Raw genomic sequence first — 17772 nt, forward strand, 5'->3', positions numbered from 1 at the left:
TCCCTTTTCTTCCCTTTTAGGACCTCCCACACAGTGGTTTGGGAAAGAGTTTACATGATAGTGCATAAAGTTTGCTGCCGTCAAGATGAGGGGCTATGACCAATCTATTTATGATTTTTTTTCTCTTTCTTTCAGCACCAAGAAGCCGTTTGCTGTTAGAGCCATCTTCAAATGAAGCAAATCAATCAACAATCAACCATAACTAGGGACCAGGGAATATGCTTTTAATTTATTTAGTTATTTAGTTACGATTCAAATAGTTTTGTAAGGGCTAGAATAAGGAATGCTAATGAGGAGTTAGCTAGGACATGTCACTTTAGTGTCAGCAGAGGGTCAATGAAATGTCAAATGGGTGAGCCAATAAATAGTGAGCCCATAGATACGAGTATGAAAGGGTGAAATAATTCTAAAAGCTGTCCTCAGGTAAGTATGAGAAGTATGACTGATTGGGATCAGGAAGTCCAATCTACCGGGTGTGGTATGACGAAAACGAAGTATGGCTAATCGACTTAGGGTACTACTGTAACATTGCATACACAGTTAGCCAATGAATAGTGAGCCCATAGATACAAGTATGAAAGGGTGAAATAATGCTGAACGCTGTCCTCAGGAAAGCATGGGAACTATGACTGATTGAGATCAGGAAGTCCTGCATGTAGGGTGTGGCATGACTGAATGAAGCATGGATTGTTCATCTTGAGTACCACTGTAACATTGCATGCACAGTTACTTTTTAATGGTTAAAAAAGAATAGTGGAGTAAATATGATTACTCTTTCATGCAGGTTTTAATTTGACGTATTTTGAATTTCTTTGGGAGATTTGTAGGGGCCGCTAAAGAGTGTAACAGTGCTGTGCTGGCTCTCCCCCGGCTCTCCATCGACACAGCACCACCAAAGCTGTCCAAGGACTGTCCACCTTATTACAAGTTGAAGTCCTTTAGGGAGGACAGTCCTTTGCATTTCTCAAGGTGGTGTCTGGAAAACAGGTGCTGCAAGGGGAACGGCAAAAACGTTCCAGCACGGCATGGATTGTGACGTCCATACTGTGCTGGAACGTTGTGGGAGTACTGACAGGGGAGCACATGTTGTGCCCCCCTGAATGTATACCCATGGCAAGGTACTAAAGTGTCTGTGCTCCCCCTATAAGCCTGGTTGAATTGGCATACTTCTAATGGTATTTTTAACTTGCTTGTGTGTCCCTAGTATATGGTACAAAGTGTGCACAGGGCCATACACTACAGTGACTGCGCAAACATGCTTCAGGTCTATCATGACTAGCACCCCAAAAACATATTTTTACCCTATGAAGGCTAACTGGCCAATAAAGAAACAATGAAAACCGATATTTCATTTTTTTAATTCTGCTTTCTCAAGGTACGGACCAGCTCGAAGTATGATTAAACCTTTATTTTTTATATTTATTAAAAGCTCAACTCAATAGTGGTCAGGTTTTTAATAAATATGAAGTAAGCAGTACTTTTAGAAAATTACCTTTACCTGTCTGCAGCATCTGTAGGCTGATTTGCATTAGACACCAGCTGCATCCCTCTGAGTGCCCAAGCGATTATGAGTGAAACTGCTCTCTCAGCAGTGACAAAGGCCTAGGTATGGATGGTATTTTTGGGAGGCAAGATGGCTGCTGTGTGACCGCTGTGAGAGTCACTCCCTGGTCATCGTGTAATTTACTGGCACCAAACCCTTTTGTGATATGCAAAGTTATCACTGTGATACGAAATGAAATTAAAAACGCTGACTATGAGAACTTGTTGAAAGCAACTCGAGATTCCGGATGAGTTCACTGCAGCGTTTTGCAGAACTGATCCGGCGAGCAGCAAAGGCGCTTTTTGGCGGAGTGCAGACAATCAAAGCAGGCCGGTAAAGGCTCTTCAAATTCTGTCTGGTGCCTGGCGGCGCTTGAGTGGACCAAGTGGGCGTGGAATGCCCCCCGTGTAAAACCCCCAGGAAAGGAAGGCACAGCAACCGTTATAAAGGCAATCCTTGCCATCAGGACAACGGCTGTTCTGAAAAGTACAGATACTGCTCGCACGCTTAGTCAGGAAGGGGTGGAGATTGATGGCAGAACGCCCAGTGGTGAGCAACATCCCGGCGATCCTGGAGTCAAGCCAAAACTCCAGTTGGTAGCTGGGATGTTCTCTGGTAGGGGGGCAAGCGGCAAACAGGTAAAATCCCCACCTAGGGATAAGACTGTCAGTAAAATAGTGTATTTGGATGGAGACTTAGACCCAGGCACTGCAGTAAATGACATGTTCAAAGCCTCTCATGAGACTGTTAAATCAGAAGCCCCCATCTCAGAAGCTAGTGACACAAATAGGTCTAGTATGGGGTGTAAGGAAGGGTGCAGGCTGGAGGGAGCGGAGCATAAAGATAACATGCAAACTGTCAGGTTGGAATTAGTTGGAGGCTCTGGGCCTAAGGACTATGGTATTGACTCAGCAAGGGCTGGTGACAAAAATATAGGTAGCTGGCGAATTTTTTTTTTCCTAAACAGATGACTCGGATCACACCAATGTTAGCGATCCTGACGATACTGAGCCCGAGGCTACAGGGGAGGACAGTGATAGCCCCCCCCCTACAATAACAGATACTTTGAGGAGGGCACCAAATTGTACAAAGAAAAGGATCCTTAATGGTCTAGGGAAAAATAGAGGTTCTTACTCCGACAATAGCCAAGGTGGGCATCTACAGTGGGACTACTCTGCCACTCAGTTGGAAATAGGAGCTGAGGAAGAAAGTATGAATGGATCCCTGTTTAAAGACCTTAAGGCTACAGGGAGCAAGACAGATCCTACTCCCTCTATGGGACTAATATACGCTAAGCTCAAATCAATGAAGACAGAAACTCGTCAAGAGCATAAGATGGCACAGCTAACAAATAAAAAACTCCAGGGTGCGATCCGCAAGATGACTAAAGCTTGCTCAGAAATTGTGGCACAAACCATCACCTTGGAGGAGCGCGTGGTGGGGCTTGAAGCTGGATTAGAGAGTACTGATCAAAAATCCACAGCAAATGAAGCTAGAATGAGCGATGTACTCTGGATGCCGGAGGAATTAGAAAACAGACGGTGAAGGAATATTTTACGACCGTTGGTAATAGAGGAAAATGTGGAAGGAAATGACATTCGCGGGTTTGTGTTGAAGCTTTTTAAAGGTGCTTTTCCAGAGCTGTCACATTGGAACTGGGAAGCCGAGCTGCAGCATAGGTTCCCCTTGAAGTTGAAAAAAAACAATGCTGGCCAAAACGTGAAACCTCGAGCTATTCTAATTTTTTGGGGGGATTTTCTTTTGCGTCAAGCAATATTCAAGAAAGCTAGACCGGATGCAAAAAGAACAGTGGAGGGACACTCTTTCTTTGTACGGCTGGACTTCTGCCATACAATGATGAAAAGAAGATGGAAGTTTCGCCAAATGATTAGTCTGTTAAAAAAAAGGTTGTGAGGTGTATTTAATGAACCCGGCATTCCATTTTGAACCCAGCCATTGCAATCGGTCCTAGGATACCTCTTTCCAGTCCAGGGAGGACCTGGCTTGGCAGTTCAGGCTGGACTGTTCCCATGAGGCACGGGGTCAAGAATGATTTGCAAATGGCTGGGTTCAAACTGGAACGGCAAGGTGAGCAAAGAAAACGATGGATTTAGGCCCAGGTCTCTGTACTGGGGTGAATGTATGAAATTTTTCTGCATTCTGTCTATCAACTGTTGTTTTTGCATTTGTCACCCCGAGTGGGACGGGTATGCCAAGACGGGGGACCCGTGCTCTTCATGCCACTGGAATCAAGCTATCCTGGCTGAAGAGGGGTGAAACCCCGAAACAGATCCTAGGATGCTTGTTTCCAGTCCAGGGAGGACCTGGCTTGCCAGTTCAGTCTGGAATGTTCCCATGAGGCACAGGGTCAACACTGATTTGCATATGGCTGGGTTCAAACAGGAAAGGCATGGTGAGCAAAAAAATTACGGATTTAGGCCCAGATCTCTGTTCTGGGGTGAATGTATGACATTGTTCTGTATTCTGTCCATCAACTGTTGTTTTTGCTATAGATTCTTTGCCTTTAGGGAAAGCAGCGGGTTTGGATTTCATACCAGGGGGATTTTATAAAAAGTTTAGGGCACAGCTCATTATGTTAGAGATCTTCTGCAGAGCTCAATCAGGTGAGGCCCCTCCGAAAATTTGAAAATCGGCTAAAATAGTAGTTTTTCCAAGGAAAGACAAACCTATAAACTAGGTTCATATCGACCTTTTACGCTGACCAACAGCGATGTAAAAGTATATGCTAAAATTCTTGCTAATAGGCTGGCCTCTGTGATAAAGAAATTATTATCCCCCTCTCAACACAGATTTGTGCCTGGTCGTGGGACTACGGAACATATTCTCTGGACCATTGCCCTGTTTGACTACACTAAGTTAACATGAGACCCTATGGCTTTAATACTCTTAAATGCTGGAAAGGCATTCAATAGGGTCTCCTGGCCCTTTTTGTGGGCAACTATGGGAAAAATGAGTTTTGGCACAGGGTTCATCATAGCTATTAAAAGTATGTATCGGGAACCTACTGCAAGAGTAACATTGATGGGTGTCATATCTGATATAATCAATATTTCAAGAGGCACGAGGAAAGGTTGCCCCTGTTCCCCTCTATTGTTTAATATTTATATTGATCCCTTAATTAGAAAAATAGATGAGAGCCAGCAAATCCAGGGTGTCAACACCAGAGGAGGAAACACCAAGATTCTAGCGTATGCCGATGATTTGGCAATAGCCACACCTAATCCTCGGGGAGCCCTTATTGAATTAGAAAAACTAGCTAGTTATTATGGTAATTTCTCTGGCTATCACCTCAATGAAAATAAATGATAATTGTTAAAAACCATAGAATAAACTTGCCCGGTAGGCTAACTATCTAGGGGTAGAGATAAGTGATAACGTAGATGAAATAGTTTACCTTAATTTAAAGCCATTGACACAGAAAACCAGGATAGATTTTAATCGGATGAATAATCTGCATCTTACAATAATGGGTAGGTGCAAGGTAATTAAAATGCTATTCCTCCCTAGAATCTTATATTTTTTAAGAGCTATCCCATTGGAAATAAGCAAAGCTTGGATTTTTAGAAATAAATCAACTTATCTCTAGGTTTCTATGGGCTGGGCAGCGCCCCCGAAGAGCCTTAAAATGTATGACTCTACCTAGAGATCGCGGAGGATGGGCAGTCCCAAATATCCAAATATATTACTGGGCAACAACTATGAAACAGATGACCTATCTGTTGAAAGGTGATCTGGGGGATATAGGAGATACCATCTCCATATATGAGTTACTATATGGGGCAGAAGTTCAAGGGTGTCTCATAGGTCAGATTAATTTTGCTTATTTTAAAAGGGTTAGATTTCAGGTATTACTGGGCTCTTTTAAACTAAGGACTGCCGTTCAGAAAAAAAGTGAACATAGGTAGACTTCATAGATACACCCCAATAGTGAATAATAATCTATTGCCTGATATATTTCACGACGGACATATGGGAACGTGGGTTAAAAACAGGGTACGATATTTGGGTGATCTTATGGAAGACACGGAAATTCTTTCATTTAATACAATCAAGGAGAAATTTGGGATTGGGACCAAGCACTTTTTCAAAATTCTACAGTTAAGGGATTTTTTTTAAAAAGGAGGTTTGCGGTAGTAAAATTTCTTTACTAGATATGGTTTTTAGGGATCGCCCAATACTGTCCACAATATATAAATTAATTAATAAGGCAATGGGGAATGATTCAATTAAACATACAAATCGATGGCAGGAGCTTTTACAAGCAGGGATAGGAGAATGTGAGGATTCTCTTTCGCTAAATCAGACAGCATGTATCTCTGCAAACCTTCAAGTTCAGTGCTTCAAAACATGGTTTAATCTATATATAACGCCTGCACAGATTTATAGATGGGGCGGCACGTCTGGTACACAGTATTCTCGATGTGCGGCGGTAGCTGCTGACAGTGTACATATGTTCGCCTTATGTCCTAAGCCTGCTCCATTATTAATTGCTATAGGTCAAAATCTAAGTACAATGCTGGGATACATGGTGGAGATTACTCCTCAAGTAATAATTTACGGGGTAACTAACCAGGAAATGGCTGAATCTAATAGGATATTGGTATTTATAGTATGGCGGTCTATAGACTATGTATAGCCAGCGTTTGGTTAGATTGTGAACCTCACTCAATACATTGCTGGATAGGGAAGCTGTTCGCGATCTACAGATGGGAGCTGGCAGTATATAAAAGAAGGGGATATAAAACAAAAAAACGAGGTCTGGTAATCTGGGAGCCCATAAGTAGGTGTATTAATGAGGATACCGATTTAATGAACCATACTTAGTTATGATGAGTATTTAGTGACAGTGATTTTGTTCAATATGTTTTTTGTTAAGGTTTTTCAGGATAATCACTTCAACTATAAGTTATGTCTTTTGGATCTGGAGGGAGGGGGGGTGGAGGGACAGGGGTGAGGGACAGGGGTGAGGGTGGAGAGGAGAAAGTAAAAATCTTGACATCGATCTTCTTAGCTTATGTAAAGATTTATTTGTATCTTTTTTACTGAGTCATGATGTCAAATAAAGATTATAAAAAATAAAAAAAGGAAGTTATTATTGGTCCTCCGGCTGGATGACCATTTGTGCTGTGCCCAGGAATTTAATTGCAGCTAGATGGATTAGTATAAAAATGAAATTTGTCAGATTCATTCTCACCCATAGCTCTGTAAAATTATTTACTCTTAAAGCTCTAAACCACCTACAAAGTTGCATTTCTCACTTGAAAGGCTTTATTCAATTATTGTCACATAACTCACACAAAACAGGTGGTTTCTGGTAAAACAAAACTCTAAGAATGGAACATACACTCCTTATTTCAGAAATACTTCCATGCTCCAATGCATCCTCTACAAGACTGCCTCATTTACATGCAATGCTATTCTCAATGACATTAGGCTTGTTTACTCACTAAAAGCTTAAAAATCTAGTCTTACAATTCACCTCTTAGACCTCCCTTAATCTATCCAAAATTGAATTTGCTTTGATTTCCTCCTCGCTGAAGTTTCATATTGCTCCTACTTTCTTTCAACTATACAACATTTCTCCAATTAGAGTCATTATGTACCCCAATGACTACCTTTCATGTCTTGTTGTATATCCTAAAACAATGGAAATGGAGGGAGATATTCTCTAAAAGCAAAACGTAGACGTTGGTGTGATTGTAAGTGATTTGTTGAGAAGGAGGCCAACTCCACTTCTTTGAGGGGAGGAGCATGTTGTGTGGATTAATGTGGCGTGGGCTGTGTGTAAGGCTATCAGTATAGTACTTAATTTGTGGTTCATAAATGTTTATGTGATTGCTGTGAAATAAAAGGGAAAGGGTGTGAAAAACAAAGTTGTTGGTGATAAATGTAGCATTTTTACATATGGTGGTCCATTATACAGAAACATTTCCATAAGGATGATGGCTAATTTTGGAGACAGGAGTCATCTAGTTGATTATAACATTGTTTTTTTCACAGACCACAACATTGGGTTATTAGGGCATCAATGTTGACAGACTGGCTAAGATGAGGGGGAATGGTTCAGACATATGTGTGAGATCAAGAGGTATGGACTGGGATAATGCAAGTGATCAAGGAGGCTCGTGGTTCTAAGCAGGAAGACTCAGAGAGTTAGAGTAAGTGTTGAAAAAGTGGGCTACAGTATTCAGTGCTGATTCGGGACTACAGGTCCGATTTAGAGTTTGGTAGATTGGATACTCTGTTACTGTGTGATAGACCGGGCCATCTACTGTTTTACAAGTTACATAGATACCAGTCGTGTTTGTGAGAGAACATCCCATCAACCAAACTCTAATTCAGGTCCTAAGGCATAATCCAACTAAGAACATGGTGTGCAATTTAAACATGGGACCATTTTTTAGGTTTCAGGGAATAAGCATGTATCATATGAGTTCAGTTCACTCACGTGGTGGAAAAAAAAAACAGGCAAAGTTAATGCACGGAGTGCAGATCATACATCAAATGGGAATAATTCACTTACTAGTGGCAAGGTCCAACTCAGAAAAATGGCAGAAACTCTGACTTGCTACTTGAAAATGTTTTGTGAATCCGGCCTTCCACATATAATTCCCATACACTGCTTTTTGATGGACATTCTGGTAGGTTTCTAGTTTTACATCAAGCTAGAGGTGTATCATTTAATCACGTGGCAATGTTATGTTTGTGTGAGCATAAGGGTAACAAGAGTTGTAGGACAACAGAAAACATTCCAAAAGCTTTGTAACCAGATTATGAGGTTACTTCATTTAGCATAAGCTCTGACACAGGAATCATGTAGACCTTTAGCACATTACTTTTATTGGAGTGGTGACTAATGCCATTTAGATGCCCATGCCACTTTTGTAGAAGTGACTCAGATGACCAATCAGAGGCACTGCCAAGGTAGTGAGTTTGATTCAAGCCAGAGACTCAGCTCTCCTCTTCTATGACAGAGATTAAACAAATACAACCAGTTATTGCACATATACTGGAAATGGGACTGAAGTCAAAAAAGAGTGTGAAATATTGATAGGCTAATGGTAACTATATCCAAGAGACATACCAGTAGCAGAAGCACAGTAAGTGAATATTTCCTAATAAGTGTTGATCATAGAGCAATTTACAATAATATTTGCATCATATTATGAACATTATGTTACACTTACCTTGCAAGTATTACATGGAGATACACATCATGTTCTAGGACTACTCATTAACTCAGTTGTACAGCCTTTAAACCAATGTGTAATGTCAAACCAATAAATACAGCCAAAAGGTAGGACACATTGTGAATCACTTCTGTAAGGAGGATGTCCACAATATGGACATGCTTTCTTTGATGTTTCCCAGTCATTATAAGGAACCATTATTATCTGCGTCTTTCTATAAATATTCTTCTGAAAATGGCTAAGTATTGCTAGGATGTCATCACAATCTCGTATAGGTCAAAAGAGATTGCTAAATGTAAAGGTCAAGCAAAAATATGTGTTGGAATTGCTAGTCTGAAATAAAACTATAATACAGATTTGCTTGTTGAATGGGAAAAACTAAATTCAGACTAATACAAAGGATTGTAACACTCTATGTAAATAATGTTTTTGATTGTTTCTTGTAATGAAACTCAATTTCCTATTGCCTCGAACCTTTCTGGTCAATATAAAATAAGCATTGGACACATAATTGTGCTGATCACAGTGTCCTACAGTACAGTATTATGCACATAGAAAATTATCTCGAAAGGTTCACACACCTACAGCCATCAGCTCTAAGTTTCCATCGCAAGTGGAACCCAGCTAAATGGCCCTCACAAAACATTCTGGTCAATGCACACCCATCTGGCATAGCTGCAGCTCTTTCAGCAAGGCAATACTTGGTGTATTTTTGTCATGGTCTTTTTATTTTCTCCTGTTCTGTTTTCCTACTTTTAGGACTCTGTGCAGTAGTGTAAGCCTTGTGCTTTCCCCCAAATACATCCTGTGTATTGAACATACCTAATAAGCTTATTTAGCCTTTCTGGAAGGCCAGCCTATTTTTTAATTTATTTTATTTTAAAGGTTTTATATAGCGCTGGCTAGACCCGGAGGAATATATGATGCCATCCCGCTGTATTTCTCCCCACAGGGAATCACAACGCGGTCGTTACAACGAACGCGTTGTGATTCCGCATACCATTACTCCGCAAGTCAGAATAACAACTTGCGGAGGGGGGCGCTGGATGTTGGAATAGTATAATTTACTATTCCAACTCCAGTCAGTGCGGACAATAGGGAAGGGGTTGGATTTTAAATTCAATACCTACACCCCACTCCGCAAGTCGTTGTTCCGACTTGCGGAGTAATGGTATGAGGAATTACAACGCGGTCGTTTTAACGACCGTGTTGTGATTTCCTGCGGGGAAAAAGATTTGTGGTAAACGTTTACCATCGACCCGGAGGTATCAGAGCGCTTTACATGGGTATCAGACAATGAATTGCAAGTTACAGGTTTACAAAGGATACACAGTTATTAGAGCATGGCAATTTTAGTTACAAGTAAGGTTGAGACAAACAAAAAGGAACATATAGGTAGAGGAAAAAGCTGGCAAGGGGAGAGATTCAGGGGAGGGGGTAGGAGCAGGGGAAGTAGACAAAGAGTGGAGGAGGGAAAGGTGAGGGTAGGATTAGAGACACGACAAGACATGAGGAGGGGGAGGGTGACGGGGACACAAACCGGTAGGCGAGTCAAAGCTGCGCCCAAAGTCCAGTAAGCTATGAACCCAGGGGGAGTGGTACAATTTCCTCATCTCTGTTGTGAGAGGCTCCCTAAGCACAGTGGACTCTCTCAGAGGGGTCTCTGAGACTCCAAGGCCTACTTTACTGGATCCTTCCCCAAAAAGGTGAGAGGGAGTGCTTTGGCAAGGGGTGCCATACCATACCTCAATTGTGAGTGGCTCCCTTGGCACTGTGGACTCTCTCAGTGGGTATGCTGAGACTCCAGCGTATATATCTTGGATCTTTCCCCATAAAGGGGAGAAGGAGTGCTTAGTCAAAGGGCATAAAAGGACAGGGGGATAGGTGGTGAAGCAGGCAAGGGGAAAGATTCAGGTGAGAGGGGATATGAGCAAGGAAGTAGACAAAGAACGAAAGAATGCTGAATAGGAACAGATAGTTAGGAGACAAGGAAAAAGCAGAGTCACAGAAATACGATGAGGGGTGGGCAAGATAGGGAGATGGGGAGAAAAACTGTGCCCAAAGTCCGGCTGGGTAGGTGACGGTCAGGGGATGAACCAAGGCCGATCTCCTCAATAGCTGAATAGAGCAGGTCCACCGAGCGTCAGACATAGTGCTCGGACTCTGCTGTCAGGATGGGGACCAGGAGTATGCTCAGAGATTGTCATTGTGTGTTGATTAGGTAGTGGTCACTACCACCCCTCGTTCACCTTAGCTCCATTGCTGCCTCTTTGGTCTTTTTACTCTTGTATTCAAAGGCCATGCCGAAGGGGAACGACCAGCGATAGCAGATGTATTCATCTCTCAGCTTGGCGGTGATGGGTCTCAGGAGATGTCGTCGTGCGAGGGTGGCAGGCGCCAAATCATTTGAATATGGAGCACTTGAAGTTCTGGAATTAGATGTCCGCCTTCTTCTTTGCTGCACTCGCCATGCTAGGTACACTGGATGAGGAGGGGTGTAGAGATCGCTCTCAGCCGCCACACGCCGGTCTCCAGGGATGTAGAGGGTAGAGGGTGCAGAGAGTATTGCCCGCCCCCCACTCAGTGGACGCTAGCTAGAAACCCCCCTCAGGCCAGATCCCATCCACCCTCACCGAGGGTCCCAGAAGGCCGGGGCGCGCACAGGACCCACCAGCGACAGGTGAATCAGCTACTGGAGGTCCCTCCTCGTCGGGGTCCGTCGAATTCCCATTCGCACAAGGGGCAGTTCGCTGGAGTAGACCTCAGGTAGGCTCAATGCATTGGGGTGCGTTTAGCCAGCGAAGTGCAGGGGCCAGGGAAGGATATGCAGGGAGTCAATTCAGCAAGCGGTGCCCCCACCCCTACACCTCACCTGCACAAAACTTCGGTGCCGCAGAAGTCCAGTAAGAGAGCAGCGTGGGTCAGGCCAAGAGGGACAAAAGCTCACACTGGCTCGCAGATCCACCAGGCTGGGGGCCGCCACTCCCAGGTCAAAGGCAGTGTTAATTTCTCTGAGTGCCCTTATTCACCAGGTGCCCCTCAACATCTTCTCTCAGTCTCTCCAACCAATGCGGGCGGGGGCCGCCGCCTCAGGAGCTCATAGAAGCCCTTCTCTGCATCACGTCAGCTCCGGGGGGGGTGGGGGTGGGGTGAGGCCCAGGACAGCAGTCGTGGCAGTCCAGGATGTCGTAGTGCCCTGCAATTCAGCTGCGTCCCAGGCACCCACACTGGGCCCCTCGCTCCCCTCAAAGCACGGAATCCGCAAGGCAGAGCAGTCACACACAGCACTGGGTGATCCAGGATCACCACAGATAAGATGGCGGCGGCCGCCACCAGTTCCAGCCACAAAGGGCAGGGGGCCTGAGCTCCTTCGCCGGGTCAATCCTGGCCGCTACCTTCACATATGAGAGTGCTCCAGCTGCTCCGCTGCCCCCGTGACAAGTCGTTAGTGTCGGGGTAGGTGATCGGCGGCTCACAGCGCTGGGGGAGGCCCAGGAGCGCAATAGTCAAAATGGCGACGGCAGCCGCTCGGTCCGATCAAAGAGGGCCCGAGATCCACGCCCCCGCACCAGGCCGAACCGGACTGTTGTCCGCTCTTTTGGAGGTGCCCCAGCTATTCCTCTATCTGTGCACCCCAATTCGCGGACCCAGCTCTGCGTTACAGGCAGCTGTAACCTAAATAGCTGATAGGTGCAGAAATGCACCAATGGAATGGAAGTGAAGTCTACTGTGGACTGCTGTTTGTACTTACACTACCCATGACAAAAATCATCAATGGCTGCTAGGAGCATGAATAGCGTGGCCTCTGGGCCTAAGAAGGCATAGATGTTGTCAACAACTGGTTACTTACGTGGATTTTACCATTTCGGAAGGGTACATAAACAGTTGGAAAAACAAAGGATAGCCTTCAAATGGCCCATTTCAATTTGGAGATGCCAAATGGGGCTGTCAGGATCTGCTCCCATTCAGTCCCAGGACTCTCTGGCACCAGATCCAGCAAGAGGTAAACACTATTGGCCCTGAGTGTGTAAGAATACCTCATCTAAATAGAGGAATTGCTTATGGATAGCCAGAGGCACTTCTAATGGAAGAAGGGGTTAGCCATCTTGGACGAGGGCTTCTGGGAATTTTTAGAGTACAATGAAGAGGAAATATTCTAAAAAGTGTTGGGCATGGAGTGACAAAATAAAATGGGTTGGATAGGAAACATTATACAATGACTAGCTAATATATAAAACAAGAATGGAATCTAACCACCACTTTGTCAGGGCATTCATGGACTTTGTAAGGCTACACCTGAAGAAGAATACCCTGTTGGAAGAAAAAAAACCTCAAGAATTCCTAACTCCTGCTGGCACCCAGTTACTGGGCATGATCTCCAAGGATCAGGCGCCTGGCCTTCTTTTTTGCCTGCTCCAAGGACACAAAAACAGAAGGACTTCTAGCTCCAAAAGAATCAATCTAACCACAGATCTTGGACCTGCAAGATACCTGACTGGAGAGAGAGCAGCTGCTTAGAAACCGACCCTGAGAACCTGGTTGGCCGCAGGAGTGATTTAATTGAAGAAGATGACAATAAAGGATTGAATACTTAAATACATATTGGACTAGTTTCATTTTTTCTGCAATAGTTGTTGTATATCGACTTATATTACATTGATATTGGAATAGTCAAATACTGAAGCCGGGCAGTGTGTTGAGTAGCATTGGATTGAAATTTAATTTTACATTTAAATCTGCCACTATAATAAATCAGACTGATTACATACAAAGGTATTTCCAATGTTTCTCAATACCTCAGTTATTTAAACAGAATCTGAGAAAATAACATAACCATTTAACACAATTAAAGAAGAAATATATTTAATAGTGTAGTACAATTCCACTTAGCAAGCTAAAAACCATCCACTTTCTGTGTCCATTCTCTCCATGTTTCTAGCAACCTTTGCAGAAGTTAGATTCCTCTAGGAGGTTGCCTTGCTTTTTTATCAGTGGATTCCAGCATTACAGATATAAAATCATTTTTCACAGGTACTGTATGCACTCAGTCTCCTGGAAACAAACTAATTCATACAATGAAAGTGGATCATTGAAGTAATCAGACTTTTTGCTTTGTTAAGTATGTGGATATTCCATTGTAGGAAGTGAGCGAAGCTTGGAAGGAATTTATCATAATCCACATCTTTAAGCTAGCAAACAACGTGGAAATCATGGTTATCCTGATTTGCTTGAGTTGGTCATATAATAGGTGGATCACTGAAACCAATTAGGATTACAATTTTCTAATTCTCCTTACCTATCAGAGACACATTTGCATATTATAATTTCACCAAATTGCTTTTGGGACAAAGGCTGTTAAGTTCAAAAAGTAAAAATGATCAAAAATATGTTTTTCCCATTTGATTACTCGGAGGTGCTAGGGGATCAGAATTCTCAAGTTGAATGCTATACTTGGAGACAAAGATTACTCTCAAGGAAGACAAATTATCCTGTGTTTCCTTTACCAGGCTTTATGATAACTTTTAGAAGAGATGCAGACATGTTACCTCTTTTACTGTTGAGCTTCTCTCAAAGTTCACCTGCACATTTGGTTTATGACTATATAAAATAATCCCTACAATCTATAAATGCCCCAATTTCTTGTTATAATAATAAATAATATTAATTCCAGATTTGTAAAGAGCGACCTATCACCCCTAAGAGTATCCAGGCACAGAAGGCCGTCAGGGAGGTTGAATGAGCTATTACCCAGAGTCACATGATGTTGAGCTGAACTGCCGCTGGCGAGCAAACAGTGAGCCCTGCGCTCCGGAGTCAGCCGCTCTGGCCGCTGCGCCACACCTCTCCCACAATGCAGCCTGGGGGTCAGTGTCAACGCACTAATCTCATACTGCCACACCAGGTCGTATACTTTGCCCACACTCTTTATTTTCAAGTGTGCTATTGCACAACGTGCACACTATTTAGAGAGAGAAAAACAAACTATATGTTAAAGAATTTTGCCTTGTACCTTGACACAGGAACGCAAATTAAACGGAAGCTTACTAGTATGCACAAAATATATATATTTTAAAAAATATATAAATATATATATATTGAAATTATTCTAAAACTCGATAACTCAATCTAAGTTGTAGACGTTTAACAACTACTTGGGTATAACACCTCATTGCATTTTGCCTATAAATACAGTTGTGAACGTACATGGGGATTGGCCGTTTTCTTTTCTTTTCCTCTACTGTTTAACATTGCCTTAAATTGAGTGTATTTATTTAAGTATGGTGTTGACGAAATTAGCATAAAAATAGTAAATTCAAGCAAAACACTCTTAAAAATAAAGGCCGGTGTACTTACGCCATGATGCCCGAGAGATGGAACATTTCTGCTGTCAGGTATGACAGGTAACTGTATAGAAAAACAAACAGCGGCTCAATCACACGGATGTTGCGGGTGAAGCGTGTCGTGAATGCAGCCACGAATCCCAGGACGATTCCAATCAAAACCCCTCCAATTCCCACCAGGAAAAAGTTACCAACTCCAGAAACAATATCAATGTTTTCAATCGTGCTCATCTGGCAAAAGGACTTGAATAGATTGTACAGCACCTGTGAAAAGAAAGGAAAGAGAAATTCAGAATCAGAATATCCAGAATTTTGTATGCCCTGAGAGCGAAAGAGAGGGAATTTAATACATTCAGACTGGTTGATACTACAAAGCTTAGCTTCTCTGAAATACCGGCATCCAGGAATCCACTTAGTGGGAACAAATCCACTAGAGGCTATTCCCTGCACTTCCCAGCATCCCTTGCAGGTGGGCAGCTGCCAATAGAAGCGTAGCAAAGAACCCTCTTATTAGCTGATTCGTCCTAAGCAATTGAAAACATGCTGTTGAAAGGGTTTCTTCTGCGAGGATGCATTTGTTGGGGACCAATTCGCAAAAATGTTTGAGAATCTAAGGCTCAAATTAAGAGTATAAATAGGTTTTGCAATACAAAGAAATTCTGCAAATTGGCCTTTCAGTAGATTTCTATTCAGCAGAAAAAGTGAAAAATTTCAGGATTTTTAATTCACTTTTTCCCTAAAATGTTCACCCCGACAGACAATCTTTTTGTGGCAGGATTTTTGCCAGGGACATAATTGGACAAAATAGATATTTTTTTTAGTTTAATGATCTTCAAAATCATGAATGTTAGTTACCATATTGTATTATGATTTTTTTATATTTTGCACACCCATAGCAAATAGCTCTCTAGTCCACTGCAGCTTTGTGTCAGCTCGATAGCACATTGCAGCCAGGATTGTCTCCAAGTACATCATCTGGCTTGAAAGTACAACGTTTGTGTATAAGTATGATAAACTGTTTGAGGATATGATAAATCCCCCCCACATCTATCCATCCAACATCTTCCTGTACCTATAAACAGGTCCCTGTATCTGGCGACTGCAATCTTCTTCACTGTGACACAATGCTACACCTTGCAGTAGGGGCCAGTTTTCATAACGAATTACCATACACAATAATGGATTTGCTTCTGAGTACAAAAAAATCATATTTTGACTCTGTTATTTTGGAAGTAGACTATGTAATATTTTTGAAATTCTTTACAGATTCTTAACAATTGATCTCTTTAACCACTTTTTGTTGTGTTGGTATGTTGTCTTTACATTTTATTCTTATTTAGCAAATTAGTTTGGGAAGGTTATCTGATTTATTTCTTGACTATAATACTGTCTTGGATACTGAAGTTCCTGCATGCATTTACACTGTGGAAATCCTGACCGCTTGCACCTAGATACTAGTGGTAAGGCCACGATCCCTCACAAATACCTCTTGTACTTTAAATGAGAAAACTACAGGAGCAACCCGTAGACCAAGCAGGACAACTGTATTAGTAATGACAAACAACAATACCCATCAAGTTTTCAGTGCTGAAAAAAATCATGGATAAAATGATATGGTTAATATATTATATTGACAATAAATGTGAAAAGGCAAAACAGAATTGCCGAGAAAACAAGACCATGTAAGCCATTTGAAAATAGAGAAAGGTGATGGTACATTGTGCATTTTCTTTTTTAGCTATCTGATTTACTCCTATTTTTCCACTTTTCTACAGGTATTAGTTACTTCATATCTAATTCAAGGTGTTTCCCTACTTCCATGACCATGTTTTCTTCATCTTAATAACTGTTCTAGGTTTTACCCTGATTATCTCATTATCATATATATAGTGACTCAGAGGCATATTCCTAAAACTATGGTGCAGTCAAGCTATCTTGATGCGTTGTGCCATAGTGAAAGGGCAGGAATGCGCTGTATTTAAGGGAATAAGGCGCATTCCTGCCCTTTACCCTGCACTGGTGGTCTTTAGGCAGCCTACCGCCAACGCACACACGCTTGCACCATTGTGCAAGGGTGCCTTTGTTCTATGCAGGATTGTTTTTGTGCAGAAAGGCGCACTTTGCTGTACAAAAACAATATTGGGAGGCATATTCCTATATCTGCAGCACACATAGACAGAGGAAGTAACAAGGAGAAATAAAGGAATTTCTCCTTGTTACGCCTCCCTTGGGAAGGTGTAAGACTTTGGCACATTCCGAGGTTTTCAAGTTTTTGAAAATCTGGGAATGCATCCAAATCCATGGGAGTTACGTGGGAACACCCACGGCAACGCCCATGGAACACCTACCTATGGCAGAGAAGCGCAACAAAGAATTTTGCATCGCATTGCGCAACTCAAGATTTATTACACCAATCAGGGTTTGCGTGGCTTCAATAATCTGTTTTAGAGCTCTGAATTGCACATGTACCACATTGCATGGTTCAAACGTGACACAACTAGCTTATGAATTTGCCCCTTAGTTCACCTGTTGGAGCTCCTCACACTACTTGGTTCTGATAGTTACTTGGTCCTATTCACCTAGGGTCGAAATGACCACTACACTATACGCAACTAAGACATATTGGAGGTATAGAGTACTGTATACTCCTCTAGAACTTTGTTTTAAATGAGTTCTA

General features: G+C 42.4%; 1 protein-coding gene across 1 annotated transcript in view; it reads right to left on the bottom strand.

Moving 5' to 3' along the window:
- Positions 1-17772, bottom strand: part of LOC144773146 (sodium/hydrogen exchanger 2-like) — a 622810-nt gene that overhangs the window by 343115 nt on the left and 261923 nt on the right. Inside the window, exon 3 of the mRNA XM_078658003.1 lies at positions 15109-15359. Within this exon, the coding sequence (XP_078514129.1) occupies positions 15109-15359 (251 nt within the window). The remainder of the gene's footprint in view (positions 1-15108; positions 15360-17772) is intronic.

This window comes from Lissotriton helveticus, chromosome 8 (genome assembly GCF_964261635.1).
Source record: "Lissotriton helveticus chromosome 8, aLisHel1.1, whole genome shotgun sequence".
In the NCBI taxonomy this organism is placed as follows: Eukaryota; Metazoa; Chordata; class Amphibia; order Caudata; family Salamandridae; genus Lissotriton; species Lissotriton helveticus.